Source organism: Argiope bruennichi, chromosome 2, assembly GCF_947563725.1.
Source record: "Argiope bruennichi chromosome 2, qqArgBrue1.1, whole genome shotgun sequence".
Lineage (NCBI taxonomy): Eukaryota > Metazoa > Arthropoda > Arachnida > Araneae > Araneidae > Argiope > Argiope bruennichi.
Genome location: NC_079152.1, coordinates 98,246,437 through 98,258,305, shown reverse-complemented (window position 1 = coordinate 98,258,305; position 11,869 = coordinate 98,246,437). Strand labels below are relative to the sequence as shown.

Below are 11,869 nucleotides of genomic sequence, written 5' to 3'. Positions count from 1 at the left end.
TTTTCTCTTGTTTTATTTATGTGCGTTTTGTAATTTAAGTTTTTATCTAGTGTTATTTCCAGGTATTTGACCTCGTTTTGCCAGCTGATTTCAGTGTTGTATATTTGGATTTTGGGCCAGTTATTATTTTTCTTGAAGAATAAGATTGCCTCTGTTTTGTCCACGTTGAGTTTTATTTTCCAGCGGGTTAGCCAATTTTCGAGATTATAAATGTAATTTTGTAGGGGGATGATTGCTTGCTGAGGGTTTTTGCCTTGGGAGAGAATTGCAGTATCGTCTGCATAGAGACTTATCATGATGTCTTTTTGTTGGGGTATGTCATTCAGATAGAGTAGGAATATGACAGGTGCCAGAATTCCACCTTGGGGTACCCCGGCTCTGAGTTTTCTTTTTGTTGAGTCCGTCTGGTTAACTTGCACTGTGAAATATCGGTCCGTGAGGTAAGATTTAATTATGTCAACTATTGTTTTGGGGAAATTGTAAGCAATTAATTTATGTATTAGGCCTGGGATCCAAACTTTATCGAATGCTTTTGCTATGTCCAAGAATATGGTTGATATTGGTTTTTTGTTCTTCCTGCCTTCATGAAGGAATTCTATCATGCGGAGTAATTGATGAGTGGTGGAGAGTTTCTCCGTGAAGCCAAATTGCTGTGGGATTGAGATGCCAAGTTCTTTACTGTGTGTTAGGTATCTTGTGAGGATTATTTTTTCAGTTAGTTTGCTGAGGGTTGGGAGTAGGGAAATTGGTCTGTAGTTGACTGGCAGGGAGGGGTCTTTTCCAGGTTTAAGTATAGGGATAACTCTCGCTATTTTCCAGCATTTGGGGAAGTATCTGAGCTTTAGGATTTCGTTTACTAAGAGGGTTAGTTTGATAATGATATTGTCAGGTAGTTTTTTGAGCATCTTGTTGGTTATTGCATCGGGACCTGGGGCTTTGTTAATTTTTATTTTCTTGATGAATTGAACTATTTCCGATGGCATAACTTTGAGGTAGTTTGTGTCAAGGTTTTTGAGCTCGTATGCTGCTATTGATCTCTCAACAATGCTTTTTGTGCTTGGATCACTAAGATCATTTGGGTTGAATTGCTCTTCCAGCTGGTTTGCAATGGGGTCAATTCATGTGACGTAAAAGTCACATGCCATGCACCTCTTGCGCATGGCATTTAAGTTTCATCCGCGCCGATCTCGTCGATCAGTCTGCCATTAACGTTCTCCGCCAAGTATGAAGCGGATTTTTTGTTTACATTTGAAGTTATAATTTTTGAGTCATTTTGTTTCCTCTTATTATGTGTTAACAGAGGAAATACTGGTGTGCTGATGGATGCATGCTTTAATGCAAATACAAGAGTGTCATGATAAAATGTTTTTTTATTTTCCTTTCAACAAACCTGACTTGGGTTGATAGCTTTGGTATAGATTTTTTCAAGCCTTCGAAGTCAATGATATGCTCCGATCATTTTGAAGAATTCCTTCAGTTTGTGTCCATTTATTAAATATAGCTGTTCCAGTAATTTTTTAGAAAAACTCTTCGAAGAAAAAGAAATCGGTAAGCGATTTGCCACCAAAAACAATCAAACAAAATCATGAGTGCATTTCTAATTTACTTCATTCACATTTGATGAAATTTCTGATAATTTTGAATATGCTTAGAAGGTTTTAAAATGTTTACATGAGTATTACATTGCATTTTTTTACAAAATCTTATCTAAATTTAATTAACGTAAGTAAACAAACTCCTATTGCAAAAATAACAACTGCTATAATGCTAAACTTAGGTGGAAGTGAATATTACTAGCTTTCTAATTACATTTGCAGATTTGTGATGGATTCAAAGTGAATTTATATCAAACATCTTTTCTATTGTTCAAAATGAAATGTCAATAGTTTATTGTATTTAAACTGAAATTCACTGTTATCATAATATCCTGTTATAACACTGTGCACCTCAGTGATTTCTGTTTTAATAAATAAAGGTCTTTTCACTGAAAATCAATTTCCATATCAGCATTTATTATATAATTTTTATTCCCAACTTCATTGCTACATGCATGTTTCACTTTTTTTTTTTCTATTTCTTTAACATATCAATTTTGAATTATAAAATTCTGTGAAAGCATAAAAGTGTTTCTTTCAACTCCTCTTTATATAATATTGAACTTCTCTCTCTATATATATGTATATATATCATGACCTTATTGTTGTTTATTAAATTTACTCTATTATATGTTTTTGTTTTATTTTATGATATTCATTCAATTTAATTTTTATCAATGTAACTTTAGCATTTAAAAAAATTTCATAAATGTTCTGCTTTAAAAGTATACTGTTCAACATTATGTTTTTATTAGTGATAAAAAAAACTGTTCTTTAGTATCTAGGATGTTTCTGTTGAAAAAAATTGATTTCATCATTTACATTGACATTCTTGTCATACTGTGTTTATATTATTTCTAAGTGTCTAGAAAAATAAATGTTGATAAATAGTTAATAGTTTTTTTTTTTTTAGTTTTTTGTATTAGTGAGTACATTGAAACATACATTGGATCATATTTTTTCAAATAATTATCACATATATTTTATATATCTCTCTCTCTTTCTCTCTCTCTCTATATATATATATAAATTATGAAAGCTTGATTTTGTTTGTTTTCCTTTAATGATTTCTACAAATTAAAATGAAATTATTTATTCATAAGTTGCATAGATTTAAAAAAAGGTATCCATACCTTTTATATTTCCTAATTTGAAATTGTAAACATAATTTATTCAATATATACTAATTTGAGTTTCATGTTCTTTCTTTTAAGCAAACTGAAAACATCAAATAACTAACTCTCAATATTTATAAAAGTAATTACATAAGAAAAAAAAAATACAATAATTTCATTAGTAAGCTTTAAAATATTAACTTATCTAAGAGTAATAATTATTTTTAAAAAGAACTAACTGGGGGAACTATATTCATAAAATTCAACATTCAATACTATTTAAATAATATGTAAAAAAGAACATATGTAATTTTTCAAAAACACTGCCATAGTCATTTGTCAAAATGTATCCTTCGGATGAAAAAATGGGGGTGGGGGGATATGGGAAAGGAAAGAATAAAGCGGCACCAGACGAATTAAAAAGCGATGTTAGTTAATTTTGCATAAACAATAATTCTATTGAAAATATTAATTAAAATTTTAATATAAGAAATAAAAATATATAACTAAGAAAATTTGGAGAAAATAATTTAAAATAATATCTTTAAAAAAAAATCAGAAGTTTTTAATAATTGATCGGCTAGCTTAATATTTACTAAACAATGTCAACAACAATGTAAACAGTGTCAACGTTATCGGCAGATATCACGACATGCGCAGAACGGTTGAAAATTGAACAGAAGCGGTTTGTTTGGTACCTGACACGTGACCGTGAATTGACCCCATTAGCTCAGCTTTTTCAGCATCTGTGTGTGCTAGAAGTTTGGTGACTGGGTCAGTTAGTTGGGGGATGTTCGTTCTTTTCCGTTTGAGGTTTTTGGTTGCTCTCCATAACGAGTTATCTTGGGGGTTGAACATTTCGTTTTGATGGATGTATATGCTTCTATTATATTCTAGGACCGCAAAACGAAATTTTTCCTGGGCTTTGTTGTACTGAGATTTTGAGGCTGGGTCTCTATTTCTTTGCCAGATCTTTTTCGATCTATTTCTTTCTGTTTTTAGGTTTCTTATGTTTGGAGGCAGGTATAATTTTTCATGGTGTTTGAGGGGTCTTGAGCTATTGTTGTATGCCAGGGTAATATTTTTTGTTAATTTGACTATTTCATTTTCCAGGGTTTCAGTATTTTCAATTTTTGGGATATTGAATGGGACGTTAGTGCTGAGAAATTTTTTGTAGTTTATCCAGTCTGTTGTGACATTATTTATATTTATGATTAGAGGTGTGATATTGAAGTTGAATTTGATTATCACTGGGTTGTGATCTGAGGGGAGATCTGATATTGAAGCTATTTCATGGTTGTATGAAAAATTTTTAGTGATAGCGAGGTCTATGGTATTGGCCGAATTCGGGCCGAATCCAGTAGGTGTGGATGGGGCGATAATTTCTAGATTTTTGTCATATGCAAATTTTTGAAGGGTTTTTCCAGTGCTAGAGATTCTCTTACAGGACCAGTTGGTGTGGTGTGCATTTGTGTCGCCACACATAATAACGCTGTCAGAGAGGTTTATTATTTTCTCCAGGTCTCTGGTGAAAATAGTGTTTACACGGCAGGGAATGTAAATTGAAGCGATTGTTATTTGGGGTCAGTTTTGAGGCGTTATTTTGACTATTGTGGTTTCAATGCAGTTAAGGTTGGGGATGTAGATTTCTTCATGTTTGATGTTTCTTTTTACAAAAATTCCAGTTCCACCGCATAGGGGGTTTTGTGGGCCGTCCTGTCTGTAAAATAAATAATTCGGTAGATTGGGGGTGTAGCTGTTTTTTAGTTTTGTTTCCTGAAGGAGGATTAAGTCAGGTTCATTCTCGTCGACAAAAATTCGGAAATCAAACATTTTATTTTTGAGTCCATTTGCATTCCAAAACATGATATTGAGGACAGGGATCGTAAAATCAAACAGTGTTGGCTTAGCTGAATATGGGCATGAATTTGATTAATATTGATAGTTTATCTATATGGTTGTTAGCATTTCTGAGTTGCCTAGCAATGCTGCTAATGTCGCAACCGTTAAATAGTGCTCTGAATTAGTTAATCACATATTTAATGTCTTCAAGTTCGGATACATTGTCCTTGGGGAAATAGACTCGAGCGTGGGCATTATTTTCTGTATCTTCGGGGGTCATTTTTCCTGGCGGGGGTAGTTCAGCTTGAAAAGGTTCATTATTCGCTATTTTTGCATATGAGATATTTGGGTTTACATAACAGTTTTTGGTAAGTTTTTTAGTAAATCTTTGGGGCTTGGGGAATTTTTCACACCCACGGTATGAAGCATAATGCTCTTTTCCACAATTTATACATACAGGTTTTTCTGGTGGCGTAGTGCATTGGTCTTTGTGGTATTCACCACCGCATTTTATACATCTTGGTTTCATGTGGCAGGATGCTGCACTATGGTGCCAATAGTTACAATTAAAGCATTGAATGCTACCCGTTTTCCTGACAAATTTTTCTATTTTTACTCTTAAGTAGAGTAGGGAATTTAGATTCCATATACTTTTGTTAATGTCGATATTGGGTAAAATAACTTGGAAGAGGGGAAGTGGTTCTTTTGTTCTAAATCGGGTTAGTTGGGCTACTTTTTCAATTTTAAAATTGCAATCAATTTCCAGAGCTTCTTTGATTGTCTGGGTTGGGATATTGTTGGGGAGACCTCTTATAACAACTTTAATGGGGCGGCTAGATCTGGGTGTTATCACAAAGTAGTCGAGGTTATTTTCTTTTAGGAATTTTGTTAGTTTACGATGCTCATCATCACTATTAACGAAGATTTTTATATAAGGACCTCCAAGTTTGCTTTCTACTGGAAAACATTTGTCATTTATCAGTTTTAGATCATCAATGAATTTTTCTGTTCGTTTAAGCATTATCGGAGGGGGGCTGGGAGTTACTATTTTTGTTTCTTCTATTTCCTCATCTATTTCTAGGTTCTCAAGGTTTTGATAAGTGTTTTCACTTAAAACTGAATCGTTGTCATTATCCTGGGTTTTAGTGACAATTTTGGCAGTTAATCTTTTGGGTGGGAATCTGAACTCATCATTGTCTGAAATTTTGATTTTTTTTATCTACGTTGGATTTTAGGTTTTTATTTGCAGTTTTGAGATTTTTAACATTCTTAGAATTTACAGTTTCAGTTCTAGGTCTTTTAGTTTTGATTAAGTTGGGCTGGTTTGGGGGGGTATGATGCATGCAATTAACTAGAGGACAAGTTCCAAAGTCACTCATCCTTTTTTGCAGGTCCTCCAGCTGCTGGTGTAGGGTCTTTTCCAACGTTGCGAGCATTTTTAACTCTGGGTTCTCGGTGCCGGACGCCATCATGGGCTGCAGGTGTTAGATATTTTTCTTTTTGGCTTTGATGTCAGCGGATCACTTCCTTAACTCATCACAAATGGAGTTGGCGTCGGTAAAATGTTGAGCGGGTGGAGTGGTCTTGGCCAGTATATCCGAGGAGGTTTGGAGACTGGGAGAAGTATCCATTAGCGGGAACTCAGCGTTCTCGATGTTCATCATTCTCTGCCCTTCCAACACTGATCCTGACAAGGACGAGTCGGGCAGCTTGCGCGTAGCGGGATGCTCAGGGGGTGGCAGTACGAACGGAGCTCAGGCGAAACACGTCTTCACTCGAGTAGAAGTTCTCTCACACAACTTCCAACTTCTTACCACAAACTCAACTTCATATATCATCACGTATTTCATTTTTTAAAAATATATTTTATACTATATCCTATTTATACCAGGCCTGCAGCTGCCACAGAAGAAATCCTCGTGGAAATATCGTTTGAAATTTGAAATAACGATCTTGTTTAATTAGAAATGATAGGAAGAATGATATTTATTTTCTTTTCGGCAATGAACACATTCATTTAAAGTGAATGATATATAAAAGAGAAGTATAAATAATATTTATCCTGTTTTTGTTTTTTACTTTAGACATAATAATTGCATTGTGCCTATAACTTTCTCTCAAACTTTCTTTTCAATAAGTTGGCAAAGTTTTACCGCAATCGGATGAACGGTACGGCAGCCCATAAAATACAAACTAACAAAATTTCATTTTTATATATTTGATTATGCAGCAATGAATAATATTATATAATGCTCAAAATTTAACATTTAAATATAAGATAATGGATAACAGGAAAAAAATTACTTTATGGATTTCGTGCAGTAACTCTAGGGCATTCTACCATTCATTTGCAACTTTGGGTTTCGAACTCGACACCTTTAATTTAATGTCTGAACCACTGGTGTAGCGAAACTCTGGTAGAAAAAAGCTGTAGTTAATTAAGGAATTCTTTACGATGTGATGTATCAGCAATTTTAAATCTGATTTTGTGCAGCTCTTTTAAAGAAACAATCTTTTTTAAATAAAAGATGTGAAGTTCCCTCTCATAACCGACTTACTACCAGAATAAAATAAGGAAATTAGGTTCGAAAGAACTGCTTTTAAAAGATCTTCCCTGAACAATATACTGTTTTAGGCTCCTTTCTCACATGTAGTAGTCAAGAACTGTGAATAGGATCGATGGATTTATGCTTAATGGTTTATTTCGAGAAACTTATGGTAGATGGTCAATGCTCCGTCTCAAAACAAAAGTGCTGTTTTTGTAAAGTAAGCTTGCTTGGGATGCTGAATTTCTAATTACATTGATACTCAACATAATGCGAGAGCTTTCCAAAGGTCTGATACCAGACTATAAGAAATTATTACTATGTCTATATAATAAAATTAAAAGGAAATTTGACATAACTCGGCTAAAATTTCTATTCTATTGTTGTGAACTACATACTTCATGCTTGCTGCCAGCTGAGCATTTAAGGCTTTATCGACAGCTTAAGGCTGTTTATTTATTTTACTGTCGCTTACCGTGATACAATCGTTAACTGTTAAATATTCTCTTCTTTTTCTAAATAAAACTGAAACCGAGAGGGATGTTGATGTTTTCATATTAACAGATGCAATTCTTTTTATATTATCAAAATGTAATGAAATATTGTTAAAAATTTAAAACAAAATCTTGACTTCTTCAGAAGCAAAAATAGATTTTAAAAGAAGCAATTGCTGGATTTACAAATGATTACTCTTGAAATCCAACCTAGAATTTTTCAAATTGTTTGCAAGTGGAATAAAATATTGTATAGCTATAGTATTCTGTACCGAGCTAACCATTAAAATACAGGCATGGATAACTAGAAAACAAAGTTGAGCCTTTTAACTTTGTTTTGAATCTCATAAAGACATTTGCAATTTTTCTGCTCTATTTTCTTGAAACAGAATATTGACATGACTAGGAAAAATAAAATAGCCGTAGGAGAAGATTTTCGCATTGCAATTCATATAGTTGTCAAAAACTTTCGTCAAAATGACGAACAGAAAGGTAAAAATTTATTTATTTACAATTTAATTAACCGGTACATTATTCCTTTCAGTATTTTTTGCTCAGATTTAAAAATAAGTTAGTGCTTTCATTCAAACATAATTTGCCGTTTGATATTGTTTATTTTTATCAATGGTTAAACATATTTTTTTAATAATGTGAAATAACTTAATTTAAGCATTTTGTTGGTGTTGTTTATTGCTTTTTGCTAGTTTTTTTATATGTATCACAAATTAATTTATATATTTTTACAGAACTTACATTATTTTATTGAATAAAAATTGCTTAGTTGGTATTCATCTTTTGATTTTATCAAATTTAAAACACAAAAAATTTTGATATTTTTGATAGGTTATTTATTTTGATATTCCTTTATAAGGTTTATTATAAATTCATATCCTCTATGAAATGAATTGAATATTTTCATTGATATTAATGTTTTATTTTTACCATAAAAACTCCTATCATTATATTGAAATCTTTTTTTAAGAAATTAAGTAAAATTTCTTCTTTATTTTTAATTATGGAATTTATTAAATGCATATAATATATATATTTTTTGTTCTTTATTTCATTTCTTGAACTTATTTGATATGTAATGTATAAATTTCATGAGAAAATAACTAAAGAAATACAAATTCATGATTATATCATATTTCATTCTTTTTGCAATTTTTTTTCCTTATATGTTTCTTTTTTACTTTTACGTATTAGTCTATAAAATTTTCACAATAAAAATAATGTTATTTTTTAATGGGAATAAGATATTTTAAATAAAATGTTAATTTATAATCTAATCTTGAAAATAATATATATGAAATTATAAAATTTTTTCTTAATTTGTAAAAACTTTTCATCTATAAATCATTTTTTCTGTCTATTTTTAGTTACATTTATAATGCAGCTTTTGTCATTTTTTTAAAATCATTTCTATTTATATCTCCCATTTTAATATTTTTTATGCAATAGAAAATGTTATGCTGATTAAAAAGGCACAATATATAAACATCACATTAAGGTTGTAAAATATGTGATTATAAATATACCTGCTTTTATTTGTATAATTGTAACAGAAAATATGAAAATGTTTTACTTCATTATTATTATTGCAGAATATGAATTTCCTTCTTCACTAAGTGCAACTGAAAGAGCCTATGTACATCGTTATACTCAAAGCTTAGGATTAAAGTCTAAAAGTCGAGGGTAAAAATTTTCTCTATGCAATGCTTTGCTTAAATGATTTCTAAATTTTAAATGGCAATATTTTATATGATATCTGATTTATGAAATATTTTTTAAATTATAAAATGTTCTTAAATTGCTATGCACTTTGTATAATATTTAAATTTTGAAATACTTTAAAGAAATTTAATGGTAAAAGTAGAAAAAGACATAACAAATATTTTTTAACTGAATTTTTTAATCAGAAATATTATTATATTACCTAAAAAATGCATATTTAAGTAGAACATTTAAAATTTTTAGGATAGAATAAATTTTAGTGAATTTTCAAATTTGCATCAATTTGGGTGAAAATTGTTATAGCAGTTTAATTTAAGATTGAAAGTTCAGCATTAAAGTACATTTTAATCAAACTATCACAATTTTGCAGGATATAAATCCAAAATTGAAAGAATATTTTTACACTGTTTTGAATTAAAATAATGAAAATTTCTCTATGCTGTATTGTTAAAAATGTATTGGCTTATTTCAAATACTTTCATAAGATTCTTAAATAAGATAAATGAATGGTGAACATGTGAATAAAATTGGAACTATTTTATATAATTATTTTCAAGTTTGATTGAATAGTCAATTAATAATAGACTGAAAACATCAAAATAATTTTTTTAAAGAAAATTGATGCAAAATTTTTGATGAAATGGTTTAAATAATATTTAAATGCTGTATTTATAAAGTTTTGTTTATTAGATACCATAAATATGCCTGTGTAATTTTATATTTTGTAGTTATTGCTTTAAGTTTTTGAATAATTTGCACTGTTATTTCATTAAAATGATATTCCCTAGTATTTTATTATGTATATACATATGTCTTTCAATTTTTAGATACATATAACTTCTATTAATTTTTTTTTCCGATTTTTATGAATAACCAATTTGAGTTATATGCTTTGAAAAATATTTTATTCTTTATTATATATATATATATTTATAATTTTTTTATAGGGAAGGAGCAAATAGATTTCTTACTGTGTATAAAAAAGAAGGTTCTACAATTGTGCAGGCAGATGCAGTTTTTGAGTTGGGACATATTTCACGTAGACATACTCTGTCTTTATTACAAAGATTCCCTATCACTGCTAGAGAAAGACAAGAACTTCTTCCTCCTACTGAAAGGGATCGCATTTTAGGACAAGAATGTAATTGATGGCTTATTTAATATTTATTATCAATAAGTTTTAATCTTAATAAATTTGAAATTTACAAAGGAGTATTTTTCATATATTTGCAAAATATTTCATATATAATAAATATTCAAAATTCATATACAAAATATTCAAAATTTTCATATATTTGTCTTTTATAAGGAAATTGATCTTGTAAATACTGCAAGTAAAAATATTTTATTATTATTAACATTTTATTGATTATTCTATATTAAAAATAAAATAATCATGAAAAGAATACCATTCATTTCCTGCACCCTCTAGTTTCAAATATTTAATTTTGTTTGAATTAAGCAAATGTGAATTTTACTTTTTACCAACTTGTTTTTGGCCAAATCATCATTTTATTGAATATATAATTTATAAAATATATTAATAGTTATAAAATTTTTGAATACTAATTATAGATTTATAAAAGTAAAGTACAGTGAATGATGGTTCAGATTGAAAGTATGTGAAAAACTGTAAGTGGCCTTATAAGGCCATTTACAGTTATACATACATGTATCTGAAATTTGTAGAAAAAGCTTTCATGAAATTAAACAGCTTATATTTTAAATGTAAAGTTTTATTATACTGAATTTGTTATTTTAATATTAAATTCTGTGCTGGTATATTACTTTTAAATGGATTAACATCATGTTGTTAACTACTGTCAACTTGAATTATTTTTGATTATAGAATTGCATTTAGGAAAGATGATTTAGAAATAAGAACTTCAAATGGGATTTTTAAAACTAATAATATTTTCTTATATTATTTTGAAATATATTACAAAATACTGATTTAAAATGAAATTTTTTTTGAAAAAAAAATTGAATTTTTATAATTGATTTTATATGATAGATTATTGTTATTAATGTACATCACAATATTAATATCAGAATGAACTATAAATACAATGTTTGAATTCAAATTTTATAAAAAAATATTTTTATTTGTTTTGGAAATTTTTGAAAAAAATATCTGTAAAGTAATGCATCCTGCAGTCTTAGAAAATGTCTTGAATTTTATTTTGTTACAATAAAAAGGAAGCCTTCCAAAAATACTTGATTTTTTTTGTTAAATATTTGAAAAATAGGTAAAATATTACTTCATTATTTTTAAGAGACTTGGCAACTTGGTTTTACTTTGAAAATTCCACCAATAGGAAAAAGAATGTTGATGTGGGAATGCTATCATTCATGAATTTAACATTTGGAGGAGGGTGGGAGAGAGAGAAAACCGGATTGTCACCACAATGGCCAAATAATATTTCACAGACTCAGCAGCTAGAGATAATACTATTATGCTCACAGTGCTTAGATTGAATTGAATGGTCTTTTACTTCGTGGAGAGTTATTATTTGTATAACTTGCAAGGAGTTTTCAAGCTA

The 11,869-nt window shown here is 29.5% G+C and overlaps 1 protein-coding gene across 3 annotated transcripts in view; it reads left to right on the top strand.

Annotated features, from left to right (window-relative positions):
- The first annotated feature begins 7,619 nt into the window (after positions 1–7,619).
- The window catches only part of LOC129989660 (3'-5' RNA helicase YTHDC2-like), a 60,768-nt gene continuing 56,518 nt past the window's right edge, over positions 7,620–11,869 (top strand). For all 3 annotated transcript variants that reach the window (XM_056098092.1, XM_056098091.1, XM_056098090.1), the window contains exons 1-3: positions 7,620–8,084; positions 9,197–9,287; positions 10,274–10,467. In XM_056098092.1, the coding sequence (XP_055954067.1) occupies positions 7,991–8,084; positions 9,197–9,287; positions 10,274–10,467 (379 nt within the window). In that variant the 5' untranslated portion in view covers positions 7,620–7,990. The remainder of the gene's footprint in view (positions 8,085–9,196; positions 9,288–10,273; positions 10,468–11,869) is intronic.